Source organism: Eublepharis macularius, chromosome 10 (genome assembly GCF_028583425.1).
Source record: "Eublepharis macularius isolate TG4126 chromosome 10, MPM_Emac_v1.0, whole genome shotgun sequence".
Classification (NCBI taxonomy): domain Eukaryota; kingdom Metazoa; phylum Chordata; class Lepidosauria; order Squamata; family Eublepharidae; genus Eublepharis; species Eublepharis macularius.
The window spans coordinates 10,232,410-10,247,068 of record NC_072799.1 but is presented as its reverse complement, the minus strand read 5'-3'; the positions used below and the strand labels follow the sequence as shown (position 1 = coordinate 10,247,068).

General features: G+C 45.8%; 1 protein-coding gene across 1 annotated transcript in view; it reads right to left on the bottom strand.

Moving 5' to 3' along the window:
- The window catches only part of ADAMTS3 (ADAM metallopeptidase with thrombospondin type 1 motif 3), a 152,480-nt gene extending 138,653 nt beyond the window's left edge, over positions 1-13,827 (bottom strand). Inside the window, exons 1-2 of the mRNA XM_054990701.1 lie at positions 13,601-13,827; positions 4,680-4,707 (exon numbers count right to left, since the gene is read on the bottom strand). Coding sequence (XP_054846676.1) covers positions 4,680-4,707; positions 13,601-13,669 — 97 coding nt within the window. The 5' untranslated portion in view covers positions 13,670-13,827. The remainder of the gene's footprint in view (positions 1-4,679; positions 4,708-13,600) is intronic.
- Between the last annotated feature and the right edge of the window lie 832 nt (positions 13,828-14,659).

The following is a 14,659-nucleotide window of genomic DNA, read 5'->3' as shown; positions in this document are numbered from 1 at the left end:
GTAGGGTTTCTGGGAGTGGTGCGGTATGGATCTTGATGGCTGGAGGAGAGCCTGCTGGCCCCCATGAACAACGAACAAGTTTGTGAACAGGATCATGTTCGTCAGTGTTTGTTGTTTGTTGTTCGTTGTTAATGAACAATGAACACCATGTTGGTTTTTTTCCTGTTCATGCCCATGTCTAATCATGACCTCTCCCCAAGGTCTAGAAGAGAAGGAAACCTCAGCCTCTCACTGTAGACATTGCACAGTAGGGTGAACCAATGGACTACCAAAGGTTATATTCTTTGATTGAACCGGTGCTTTCCCTCTTTAATGGTGATTGCATTTTATTTTCCCTCTTTAATGATGATTGCATTTTACCAAGTCTCCATGCACAGGGGAAAGGCAGCCCTCTGCACCCTCTTGGCCCCTGCAATCGTCTTTATTTAAGGACATTTTTAAAAAAGCAAGATGGGTAACCATGTTAGTCTGTCTGTCAGGGTGGATTTGATTTAAATTGAATCGATTTAAATCACTAGCCAATAAGACTAGATTTAAATCAGGGTTTTCTACATAAAGACTCCTCACACTTAGCTTCTTGTGCAGATCTGTTCTACTCCCAACAATCTTCTATTCATTGAATTTTTTTGAAACTTAGCACTTAAGGAGTAAGGGGTTGGTTCGGTGTACAAAGATTTGCAAAGGTACAATGTGATTAAGGTCTTTTTCTCAACTGTTTATGTTTATTTTATAACCTTTTTGCTGTGAAGAAGAGATGTGATCTCTGCAGACACAAATTCACAGTTTTGAGAACTGTAAAACCAAGCATCTGTGATAATATCTTCTAGATGGAAAAACTGCCCAATAATCTTACAGAAATTTCTGGAAGAGCATGACATTGTGAATGGATTGAGGGAATTAGTTTACCAAAAAATTTAAACATTGCATGAATATACAGCCTCATGCTACATAATCCAAAACTAATCCTTATTTCATTATGATAACCTTTGGACTATAATGTATCTTAGACAGAAAACTATCTTTGGATAGATTTTTCCTCAAAAACATTTTATTAAAAATATCTGATTTAAATTTAAAGTAAAAAATTCAATTTAAATTTTAAAAAATCCGATTTTTTAATTTATTTATTTTTAATCATTTATTTTTATCCACCTTGCTGTCTGTAGCAATAGAAATGAGCAAGGGTCCAGTAGCACTTATAAGACTAACAAAATTTGTGGTAGGGTACGAGCTTTCACTGATGTGAGGTATGCCTCATGAAAGCTCATGAAATCAATGGGCTTAGACTGGAGTAACTCAATTTAGGATTGTACTGCAGGAGAGGCAGATTCCAACCACCAACTGCTCCTCTAGTTAAGACAAGTGGGCTTTGCGCATTATAGATCTGACAGCAAATATGGAATATGGAATATGGAAATCAATCAGCATTCAAAAGGGGAGGTGACAACAGGAAAAAAAACATGAGAATACAAGATTAATGTTCTGGCTTCGCAGGAATGAGTGAGTTGGTATGTCTCTCTCTCTCTCTCTCTCTCTCTCTCTCTCTCTCTCTCTGCCTGGTTGCAATAAACTGCAAATAACTGATCCTCAGATGCCTCAGTGCTTGTTGATTGAAGACTTCCTGGATTTGAGTCCAGTGGCATCTTAGAGACCAACAAGAATTTCAGAAGAAGGGAGCTGTGATTCTTGAAATCTTACACTCTGAAAGTCTTGTTGGTCTCTAAGGTGCCAGTGGACTCAAAGCTTGCTGTTCTACTGCAGACCAACACGGCTACCCACCAAAACCTGAAGACTTGCTGGTTGCAATAAACTGCAGTTTGCTGCAAGATCCACAACAGCCACTTCAACAAATTGCTGTTTGTTTCTTGTCCACAAACCAGCCTAATGCTTTGTAATCCTGGTTGGCTCACCACAACCAAACAATAGTTTGTTTGTTTTTTTTAAAAAAAACCCTCTCAGATATCACATCAAATTACAGGTATTTCCAAGCCAGGACGTTTTCAGTCTTGATTTCTGGCTTAAGGATTAAAAGTCTTCATTTTTTTAGATTCCAACGCAGGAATGTTTCTGATTTTACCTAAAACAATGAACTACTAACAATTAAAATAAGAAGGCCTGAAAAAACAGAAGAGGCCTGTTTTGTTCCATATTCTGGGAACAAGAAGCTGTCAGTAGGAACAGCACAGAAGATTCTAATACTGTCAAGACAAGCAGTCTGGCCAGAGACCTTCCAGCAACTCTTTCTTCAGACTTTTTTTGGGGGGGGAAACTTCTTATATATGCTTCAAAGAACTTGCAACTGGCTCTGGGATGAATGTATTATTTCCTTCTATTCCTGTTGCTGTGATTATATTAGCCCTTTAACAGATTTTAAATTTGCTTGCTAGGACATCACTGCAAGCCACCTTGAGGACTCGTCTGCGGCAAAATGGCAGGGTGTAAACTAGAGACGAGCATGAAACAAAATATGAACCAAAGTTGATGACGAGCCAGGCTGGTTTTTGGTTCACGAACCAGCAGTTCGTCAGGGGGCATTTCTGACAAATCGCGATGATCTTTAGGCCAGTTCGTTTGGTTCATTTTTTGGTTCGTCACTGCAGACAGCCTGGTGCCAATCGATCAGTTTCCTAGGAAATGAGGGGGATGGGCTTTCTGCAGACCTTCAGCTGCCCCAGAAGTGACATATTCATGAACCAAATGAACCGGTTTGCAAACTGGGCAATTTCATGCCAGTTTGTGGTTCATGGTTCATGAAATGCGACAAACTATGAACCACAATGAACCGCCATTTTCCCGGTTCATGCCCATCTCTAGTGTAGACTGAATAAATAAATATAATAATATAATATATAATAATAATAATAACATTCGATTTATATCCTGCCCTTCAGGATGACTTAACGCCCACTCAGAGCGATTTACAAACTTTGCTATTATTATCCTCACAACAAAACACCCTGTGAGGTGGGTGGGGATGAGAGAGCTAGAAGCTGTGGCTGACCCAAGGTCCCCAGCTGCCTTCAAGTGAAGGAGTGGGGAATCAAACTCGGTTTTCTAGGTTAGAGTCCCATGCTCTTAACCACTACATAAAACTGGTGTAGTATCTAGTGGCACAGAACTTGTTTGCAGGAGCCAGCAATGATCATTTTTGGGTACCTTCCCAGAGAATCCCAAACACTTACTCCATTCCAAGCCCATATCCTACTATATAAAAGAGCGTGTTCCAGATGACTCACTTCCTACCCTGCTGCACCACCAGAGGGTGATGTCGCAGAGGGAAGCCCAGGCCGGGATTAGGAGCAGAGCAGGTGGCAATGCCTGCCCACCGCCTTCACCAAGCCAGGATCAAGTGTGGAGAAGGCAGCAATGCCTGTTCCTCTTCACCTGGCTGAGATCAGAAGTGGAACAAGTGGCAATGCCCTCCCCCACTTCATGTGGGTGGGATAACGCATGGAACAGTTGGCAAAGCCCACCCCCTTCACCTGGCTGGGATCAGTCACAGAGGAGGAGGCAATGCCCACCTGCACATCTGCCTCTTTCTCGATCCCGTTGTATTTTTACCCACAACAGGTTTTGTTGCTAGTGATTTTATAAACTTCAAAGGGTGCAACTTTATCTAGGACTGCACTCAGATAAGTCTTTGGTATCACACATAGGGATATTACTGGATTTCGTAAGCATACCATTTTGAACCAGAAGTTCTAGTTTCTGGAATTTTTTTACCACACGTGAGATAAAACTGCAATCATGTCTTCCCCCCCCCCAAATCATACTAACAAATTTGATGCAAATAAGACTGCTAATAGTGACACCTGATTCTGTACCAGTGGTGTATCAGAGACAAACAAACTGTAAGCACGAGCAATGGAAAAGAAGAGAAAAAGAAATGCACACAGAAGAAACAAAAGAGCATATCCAGACATCTCTATTATTTATTGTGTGCTCCATGTTTCTCTATGTAGTTATTTATTTTCTTCATTTATAGTCCACCTGTCTTGCTGAGAATCAAAGTGGATTACAAAGTATAAAAACAAAGCAATCCAGCAGCTTGAAACATCCAATAAGCAATGCAACAGGACCAGGGCTTTTTTTCAGCTGCAACGCGGTGGAACAGGGTTCCGGAACCTCTTGAAAATGGTCACATGACCGGTGGCCCCGCCCCCTGATCTCCAGACAGAGGGGAGTTGAGATTGCATGAGCGGTGCAGAGGGCGATCTAAACTCCTCTCTGTCTGGAGATCAGGGGGCGGGGCCACCAGCCATGCGACCGTTTTCTCCGAGGGTAACTCACTGAGTTCTACCACCTCTTTTCCCAGGAAAAAAGCCCTGAATAAGACTCAGATTATAAAATTTGAACACAACGGAACAAAAAAACGTGTCTAAGACGTTGTGTCTGTGTATATGCCATCAAGTTGCAATTGACTTAACGGCGACCCCAGCAAGGGATGCCAAGGAAAGTGAGAAGCAGAGATGGTTTGCCATTGCCTTCCTCTGCAGTCTTTCCTGGTGGTTGCCCACCCAAGTACCGACCCTGCTTAGCTTCCGAGATCTGATGGGACTGGACTACACCATGCCACCTTCCCTCCCGTCTAAGACATTACAAACCATAAAAGATGCAGAAAAAATGACAAGACAACAAATGCCCTGATTTTTTAAAAGCGTATTAGTTAGGGTTCTTACCTATTTGAATGATGTCTCCTGCAGTAGCCTGGAAAGAGAAACAAAATTGAACAAGCATTAATTGACATCTGATCCCAAATGGCGGATGAAAACGCGCACAGATCTCTGGGAAAGGGAGTCGTTTTTAAAAAGAACTGCCTTTGAGGGTTGTGTGGTGTAGTGGTTTGAGTGTTTGTCTATGATTTAGGAGACTCAATTCCCACAACATTTTGAAGCTCATTGGGTAACCTTGGCCCAGTCTCTCTATTTCTCTCTGCATATCCTACCTCACAGGGTTGCTGTGAGGACAAAATGAAGAATGCATGGGACTCCTTGGAGGAACATTTGGGTAAAATATACTAGACAGACAGATCAATCAGAACAAAGTCTACTTTGGAAGTTCAGATGTGGGGCATGAAAGAGAAGACGGTTGCCCTTGTTTTAGGGGTTCAGGTACAGTGTCACAATTCATGGAGGTTCCATGAAGGCATATTCAGTTAATAGGTCTATCAAAACCAAAGCAGAAAAACCTATCTAGCTTGCCTTACAATGCTGTTAATCTCCTCCACTCACCACCACCCAGGCATGGCATTAAATGAATAAACAGCAGCTTCCCAATGTAGCCATAAATAATGGCTTTCACATAAACAGTATGTGTTAATAAATCCAGATTTCTGAATGGGCCATTCTATCATATTGCAGCTCTGCGCCAAAAGAAATTAGTGTCTCGTGGCAGAAGAAATACCTTTAGAAAGGTAATTAAGCCTATGATTCCTGAGGGATAGACAGTGTAGGGGAACAAGCAAACATGTGTACTGACAGCTCTCCAAGTGAAGAGTATCAGAAAAGCTCAAGTCTCTTGTTTCTGGCCCAGAACTCAGCTCATACAGAGAAAATGGCACGCTGCAATTGATATCTGAACAAACGGGTTTTATAGCACTTCTTTTGCCTCTCAAACCTATTTGCATGCTTAGCAACCTAATATAAAAGCAGTTGAACTGGGATCTACGTTTCAACGTACTGTTATCTTGGGGACCCACTTGCACAGCAACTCCATGCGACTTTTCCCCTCCCCAACATAAAAGTCAGGAATCCCATATCAGTTAATGCTGAAGGAGTTTATGTTCTACTTTAGTGGTGGTGGAGAGTGCCCTCAAGTCATCGCTGACATATGGCAATCCCCAGTGGAGTTTTCATGGCAAGAGACTAACAGAGGTGGTTCGCCATTGCCTGCCTCTGCAACTCTGGTCTTCGCTGGAAGACCAGCGAATTACTAACCAAGGTTGACCCTGCTTAGCTTCAGAGATCTGACAAGATCAGGCTCACCTGGGCTATTTATGTACAAATCATATTACAGAAGGCCAAGCTATCATTCATGGACATTCCACATTGTGAGCAGACACAAATCCTGACTTCTCATCCAGCCACCTCTCTTAGTTCAGCCGGTTCCTCCTCTTCTCGCCTGGCCTCACAACATACTAACATGAGATGCACCACCCACTTTTGTGTCCCAGACACTGGATTAAGGAAACGGCGCAAATTGCCGTGCTAAAGCCAAGAGTCATGAATGAGACTCAATTCACACGGACAACGGAGACAGTGATGGCCAGGTGCATAAATGACTTCAAAATGGGGCAAGACAGATTCACGGAAGCATGGTCCGTTGATGGCTCCTAGCCATGTGGAGTAAAGAGAACCTCCATATTCAAAGCCAGTAAACCAGAAATGGTTTACTGCACAGCAAACAGGATCTGTTTGGGGTGTCAGATGCACCCTGCTAATCTGCCATGAGTGTCTATTATTTTCTGTACTGTATTTGGGGTCTCTGAGAATGTGTAAAGAACTGTCTGTGTAGCTGTCTAACTGTGTAGCCAGGAGCCACTTATCTTGCAGGTGGCTGCTTTCACTTTCTCAACTAGCATCGGAAAGAGTCCTTGAAGTGCCGGCCAGAGCCATATCTCCCTGAGACATGAAAGGATCTCATTCTTACCTTCCCCTACCCTACCCCCTCCAACCTTCTAGGTCCTGTGCACCTAAATTCTAACAGTCTTTATCCCAAGGCGGGAATCCTGCCCTATAACCAGGGCTTTTTTTCAGGTGGTACTCAGTGGAACGGAGTTCTGGCACCTCTTGAAAATGGTCACATGGCCAGTGGCCCCACCCCCTGATCTCCAGACAGAGGGGAGTTTAGTGGAACCGCTGGCGGCATGGAGGGCGATCTAAACTCCACTCTGTCTGGAGATCAGGGGGTGGGGCCACTGGCCATGTGACCATTTTCGCTGAGGGCGATTTAAACTTTAAAAAACTCCCCCCTTGTTCCAGCTGACCCAAAGTGAAGTCATTGTGCGGTCCCGGGAACGTGCGCGTACTTTGTGCACGCACATGTGGTCCCAGGGGCACCACCTCCCGCCAGGAGTTGCCCCCTGTGCTGGCAACCCACGGAGTTCCACCACCTCTTTTCCCAGAAAAAAAGCCCTGCCTATAACTAACATTGCTTTCCCCCCTTACGTCACTTCTGCCAATGTTGCTGTCGGAGTGCACTGATACTGATGAATTTCTAATAAAGAAACTTTAACTGGACTCTTGAAGTGTCTGCAGTGAAGTGACTAGAGATCGAACTGGCAGAACATGGGGCCGATTTCAGAATCAAGTCCAGCAGGATCACGCTGGTTCCATGATCACGTTGCACTGGAAGTGGCATCATCAAGGAAACATCATGTGACCACAGCCCTCCCACCTCCCTCTGGTTGCCGGGAGACCCAGCAGGCCTAATTACAAGCTATTCCGGTCAGCACTAACGTACATGAAATGAATCCGCACTGGTCCAGAACTGTTGTGCTGGTTGCCATGTATCCTCCAGTTCAATCCTAAACTGAGTTACTCCAGTTCAAGCCCACTGAAATGAATGAGCTTAGACTGGAGTAATTCTGCTTAGAATTGCATTGATAGTGAACCAAATTAGCTGTGGTTCCCTGTTCAAACCTCCCCTTTGGCTTAAGCAAGAGATCCAGACTCTCTCATCTGCTGTATTTTATTTTATTTTTTTTTATTTTATTTTATTTTATTTTATTTATTTTATTTTATTTTATTTATTTATTTATTTATTTATTTATTTATTTATTTATTTATTTATTTATTTATTTATTTATTTATTTATTTATTTATTTATTTATTTATTTATAGTCCGCCTTTCTCACTGAGACTCAAGGCGGATTACATAGTGTGGGATTAGTACAATCAGTAGCAAGGACAAGGGCAGGCATTTCCATACAGTGTCAAGGACATTTCCATAAACAATGCCTTAGGTTAAATGAATACAAGTTTACAAAGACATGGCATTAGCAAGGATCCAGTATGGGGTTAAGGAATTGCTGAAACAGAACATAAGCAATTCGAGGGCTGATATCAGACAACATGAAGCATAGGTAGTATATAGGGGTATGTATTTAAAGCAACAGATAATATGTAAGGCAATATAGTGATGAAGTCTACGGTCCCTAACTCATTAGCGAAGCATCTGAGACCCCCTCCCTACAATACCACCCTCCTATCTGAGTAAAAAGCCTTTTTGAATAATTCAGTTTTGCATTGTTTGTGGAAAGCCAAGAGCGTGGGGGCTCTCCTGACCTCCTCAGGCAGGCTGTTCCACAGGGTAGGGGCCACCACAGAGAGAGCCCGTGTATGGGCTGCTGTTGATTTCACCCATGTGCAGCCTGGCACCTGCAAGAGACCCTGTTTGGATGAGCGAAGCTGCCATGAAGGGACATAGGGAGGGAGGCGGTCCCGTAGGTATGTTGGGTCAAGACCGTGAAGAGTTTTGTATATAATAACCAGTACCTTGAATTGAGCACAGTAACTGACAGGTAGTCAATGGAGTGACTGTAGGATGGGAGTGATGTTCATGCTCCTGCGAACAGTCGAGCTGCAGCATTTTGCGCCAATTGGAGACTCCTAGTTAACTTAGACGAGAGACCAATGTATAGTGCATTCCAATAGTCAAGTTTTGATGTTACCATAGCATGGATTCAGGTGGCCAGGTTGGCTGTGTCGAGATAAGAAGCCATTTTCCAGGCTAGAGTGATACTGGTCTACCTTTCAGGGTTGTTGTAAGAATTGCAACATAACAACATGGGTTAAGTACTCTGAATGCTGAAATCGTAATAAGTAGGTAAACTTTTTTTCTTAAAGTCAGAATCCAAGCCAGAATGGAACCGGAGAGTTGAAAAGCTCTAGTGAATCAAAACCAAAAAAGAAGCACAAATCTTTACCATTAAGTATGTGGAGAATTCTAGCGTTAGATTTCCTGCCCACTTCAGAATAGTATGCAGAGCAAGAAAAGAGGTACCTAAAGAGTGACAAGGTTGGAGGATGTATTGCTGAAGACACATATAGCTTTCTAACAATAAGGAGAGTCCATACCATTTTTTAAAATTTGGCAAATGACATTTTTAAAAAAGAAATCTAAGATGACTTAATAAAACCCCAAAAGATGGGCCCTGAACTATGCACAGGACAAAGAGAGATCAAAAGGAAGAGGGGCGCCGAAGATCTGCTCCTAAATGTTCGATCTTCCACCCCACCCCCACCAAATTGGACTTAAAAAAAAAACCTACAAGGATGGAAGAAAGAAGCAGGCAAGCCTCCAGTGGAACATGTGTGTGTTGAAAACAGATAGCCCTTTCCACTCAGAGCACAATCCATGAGTTTCCGTGCAAACTAAAGAAGCCGTGAGAAAATGATAAGGGCTGAGAAAAGGTAGGAAGAAAAAGCCCCTTTGTCCTTAACGGATTTTTTAAAGCATTGATTGAAAAATGGGGAAAGAATAGTCGGTCTGTATGTCTTCTTTCATCCTAACAACAGGCTGAGAAAATATTCCAAAATCAAGTATAAAATGTGCTATGGGCACATTTACAGTGAAATCCCAAGCAGAGTTACTGGAGTCCAAGCCCTTGATGTCAATGGACTTAGACTGGAGTAACTCTGCCTAGGATTTCACTTAGTCATGCTATATCATCCCCACTTTGGGCCAAGCTAGAAGTGACGAATTACACTTAGAATCATAGAATCATAGAGTTGGAAGGGGCCATACAGACCATCTAGTCCAACCCCCTGTCCAGTGCCTGATCAGCCTAAAGCATCTCTGACAAATATTCATCCAGCCTCTTCTTGAAAACTGCCAGTGAAGGAGAGCTCACCACCTCCCTAGGCAGCTGATTCCACCTTTGAACTACTCTGATCGTGAAAAAGTTCTTCCTAATATCCAGCCAGTACCTTTGTGCATGTAATTTCAGCCTGTTGCTTCGGGTCCTACCCTCTGCTGCCAACTGGAACAGCTCCCTGCCCTCCTCCAAATGACAGCCTTTCAAATATTTAAAGAGAGTAATATGGCAAGTGAACAGACTCACATGTATTCCTCCCTGTTCACTTGCGCTCCACTTGCGCTTCACTATAGACATAGAGTGGAGTGCAAGTGGAGCGCAAGTGAACAGGGAGGAATACATGTGAGGGCCAAGCTACACATGACGAATGACACTTGAACAGCAAGTGTATTTCTCCCTGTTCACTTGCCCTCCAATCAATCCACTTGCCGTTCAAGTGTCATTCGTCATTTGTAGCTTGGCCCTGAGTCTGTTCACTTGCCATTCAAGTGTAATTCATCACTTCTAGCTTGGCCCTTAGAAAGAATAGAATTTCCCTACATGGGGTACAAATGCATTCACACATTACACCAGGGATTAGGGATGCCAGATGGCCTCTTTCCCCAAAAATGGACAGTGGCTTTGACACTCACTGAAGTGCTCCTTTTTGCGTGTGTTCTTTGAGCACATGTGCTGCTAACTCCCGCGTGATGATGTCACTTCAGTGATGTCATCACTGCCCCCCACCCAGTATGCCTACCGGTCACTTCCCCGATGCACAGGAGGAAGCTGGGTCTGATGGGTGCTTCGCTGGCTGGGCACTACTCCAGTGCTCAGGGAGGTGAGCGGGCCCGTCACTTCCCTGGTGCAGAGGAGGCTGGGCTGGCTGAGTGTTTCTCCGTTACTCAGCTGGAAGCAGGAGGGAGGTGGTACAGGCAGCGCCAGAGGCTGCGTGGGCCCGCCAGCCACTCCGCCAGGGGAAAAAACCAGACTGTCCATTGGAAAACCAGACACCTGGCAACCCTATCAGGGATAGAAAAATCCTTTCTGACTTGGAGAAGAAGTATAATGATTTCTCTGTAACAAGGGACAAATCTCTTACAGATCTGGGAACAGCTTTTTCCCCTACATCATTTATACCCCATCTTTCTCTCCAATGGGCACTCAAGGTGGCTTACCTCATTTCATCTGACAGTGATGCTGTTTCTGTGAACCTGGGCAGATCATGAGAGGGGGGACAGGAAGGGCTACATCAGTGCTTAGTTCTCATGGCCCCTTCTTACATGGTCAGGATAACTTTAGGGTCAGATAGCAATTTTCCGCAGGTCAGTTTGGCTAGGGATCCTGACGGTGATTTGCCATCTTCTGGGCATGGAGCAGGGGTCACTGGGGGTGTGGGTAGGAGGTAGTTGTGAATTTCCTGAACTGTGCAGGGGGGTGGACTAGATGACCCTGGAGATCCCTTCCAACCCTATGATTCTATGATTCTCCTCTCCTCCATTTTATCTTTACAACAGCCCTGTGAGGTAGGCTAGGCTGAGAGTGCAACTGGCCCAAGAGCATCGAACAAGCTTTCATGGCAGAGTGGTAAATCTGAGTCTCCCAGATCCTGGTCCAACACTAACCACTACACTATTACACTAGTGTAACTACTACTCTGCTACCATGCTGGCTCTCAATGGGTCATGTTTATACTTCCTTGACGGAATGAATGGACTAAGTTTTTCACATGTGGAGACTGCAAGAGGTCAGATGCCACTTGGTACAGCCCAAGCAGTCCATTACCAGAGGGCACAAGCCAAAGGAAAGTGCGCATTCCATTGAATTGCATGGAGACCACACAAGAGCACCATACCTCCCATTCAGGGCTTTTTTTCTGGGAAAAGAGGTGGTGGAACTCAGTGGGTTGCCAGCACAGGGGGCAACTCTTGGCAGGAGGTGGTGCCCTGGTACCACATGTGCGTGTGCAAAGTGCACACATGCTCCCAGGGCCAATGACATCACTTTGGGTCAGCTGGAACAAGGGGTGAGTTTTTAAAAGTTTAAATCACCCTCGGTGAAAATGAACACATGGCTGGTGGCCCCGCCCCCTGATCTCCAGACAGAGGGGAGTTTAGATTGCCCTCTGCACCACTCGGTGGCGCAGAGGGCAATCTAAGCTCCCCTCTGTCTGGAGATCAGGGGGCGGGGCCACCGGCCATGTGACCATTTTCAAGAGGTTCCGGAACTCCGTTCCACCGCGTTCCAGCTGAAAAAAAAGCCCTGCTCCCATTCATTACTATGAGATTTGCTTAGATGAGCACCTTACTGGATTGTGCCCTGAACTTGAACGCAGAAACAAGCCTGACACAAGCATCCGAATCCATCATTCCCAACAAAATGCACCCCAAACACCCCCACCCGCCCACAAAATTAACCAACTGCTAACGTGTTAGTGTACACCAACTCTAGCCACTCTAAGTGAGCAACTCTCCAACTGCAAACCTCCGGCTGCAGCGGATTTACTTTTTTCTGAAGCCATGCAATTTAATCCTCTCTCTAGCTAAGGAAAAGAAACAAGAAAACACACACACACACGGAGGAAGGCATGTTAGCAAAAGGGAAAGTTAGAAAGAAACGGAGTTCTTCTATTACGGCGCAAATTAAAACCTTAAGGCCAATGCGGGCTTTCTTTGCCAAGCAGCAATTCCATGCTGGAGCTAGGCAGATCACCACACAATCAGATCCATTAGGAGGGGGGGGCAGGAGGGGGTGTAAGAAAGTGTGGGAGGGGACAGCTGTCTCTATATCACCATCGCCCATATTGCACATGTATATAATAAGATATCTATGCAAACACACACACACACACCAAGATTATCAGTGCAATCTTAAACAGAGTTACTCCAGGCTAAACCCATAGAAATGAATGGGATTTAGACTGGTGTAAATCGGTTTAGGATTGCACTGCAAAACTGATAAGTGTCCTAGGTCAGGAAAGCTCCCACTCTTCTGGCTTTCCACAAATTAGGCCAAACTACATTATTCACAAAGGCTTTTCATTCATATTGGAGAGCTGTACTGTAAGAAGTGGTCTCAAAAGAGATGTATCAGTAAATGGATGGAGCTATAGACTTTAGTACTACCCACTGTCTATTGCTCTATGAGATTCCGGTCCAGTAGCACCTTAGACCAACTAGATTTCCAGGATACCAGCTTGGCCCGTCCGATATCAGTAAGTAATGATCCTACAGGATAGTTAGTTTCTATGTTAATATGTCAGGCTTAGAATTGCTTAGGCTGTTTCAGCATTTCTTCAACTCCGTATTGGATTTCTGCCGGTTTTTAAATCTTTGCATATTTGCATGGATATATCCATGAAATGTCTTTGAAATCGACTGCACTGACACACTGTGTAATCTGCCTCGTGTCTCAGTGGAAAAGGCAGACTATAAATGACATACAGAAAAAAATACATCCCCAATAATAAAGCTAAGAAATGGATCAAACGGGAGGACGGGCAAGCGGGAGCGAAAGCCCGCTTTATTTTAGTCCGCCTTTCTCGCTGAGACTCAAGACGGATTATAGAGAGAGTGATTAGCGCAGTCAATATCAAGGACGTTTCAATAAACAATATCATAAGATAAATAAATGCAAGTTTACAAAGGCATAACATTAGCAAAAACCCAACACAGAGTGGAAGAAATGCTGCAACAGCATAAGCAAAGATGCGTGCAGAAGCCTTGCAGGATGCGTGCAGAATCCGTGCAAGATGCGTGCACAATCCGTTCCCTCTCTCCCAGCCGCCCCTGGCTTGGCACTTACCTGCCCGGGCGCCGAAGTCCTCCACTGCACCAGAAGGGCTGCTAGCAAGCAGGCTGACAGCCCGACCATCCCGGAGCGAGAGTTTCGTGCAAGGAAGCGAAAGGGAAAAGAAGGAGAAGAGAAGGGGAGGAGGGAAGCCCGGAGTTGCAGAACTGCACGGGTCCGATCCAGGCGGCGGGAAGGAAGCCGGGCAGCTGCGCGAAGGGGAGCTTTACGCACGGCCGGCGGCAGCCCAGTCCCCCTGCGCCCCCTGCGCTCTTGTGCGGCGAGAGGAGGCAGCGCCGAGGGGAGGAGAGAGGGAGGGAGGGAGGGAGCCAGCCCGGAGAGGAGGAGGAGGAGGAGGAGGCCGGACCTGGCGGGCAGCCCCCCTGCGCGGGAGCCCTGCGGAGAGGCGAGAGCGCGCAGCCCACCGGCTCTCGTGCTCACCTGCCCGGCGCCCTAATAAAGCGCCCGCCGGCCTCGCCTCTCCACCCCCGACAGGGCTCCACCTCCCGGGCTCTCTCGCCGCCGGCCCGGGGGAAGTGGCTTGGGGAGGCTGGCCGGCTGGCGCGCTCGGCACTTGGCACTGGCTCCGGCTCCTGCCGGCGCTTCGGCGCGCACCGCCTGCCACACGCTTGGCCCGCGAAACTCACCGGGACCAGGTTGCTGGTCCAGGTTGGGAGATTCTTGTAGGGGGGAGTGCAGCCTGAAGAGGACGGGGTTTGGGGAGGGGGGACCTCTATATAATGCCAATAGAGTCCACTCTCCAAAGCAGCCGTTCTCCAGGTAGAGTTGCCAGGCTCCAGGTAGTGGCTGGAGAGCTCCCGGAATTACAACTGGTCTCCAGGCCACAGAGATCAGTACACGTGGAGAAAATGGCCACGTGGGGGGGGGGCTCTATGGAATTATGCCGTGCCAAGTCCTTTCCCTCCCCAAACCCCGCTTTCTCCAGGTTTCACCCCCCAGATCTCCAGGAATTTCCCAACTTGGAGCTGGCAACTCTATCTCCAGGGGACCTGATTCCTGTGACCTGGATCAGTTGTTGGCAACCCTGCTTGATTCTGAAGACTATGGTTGCCT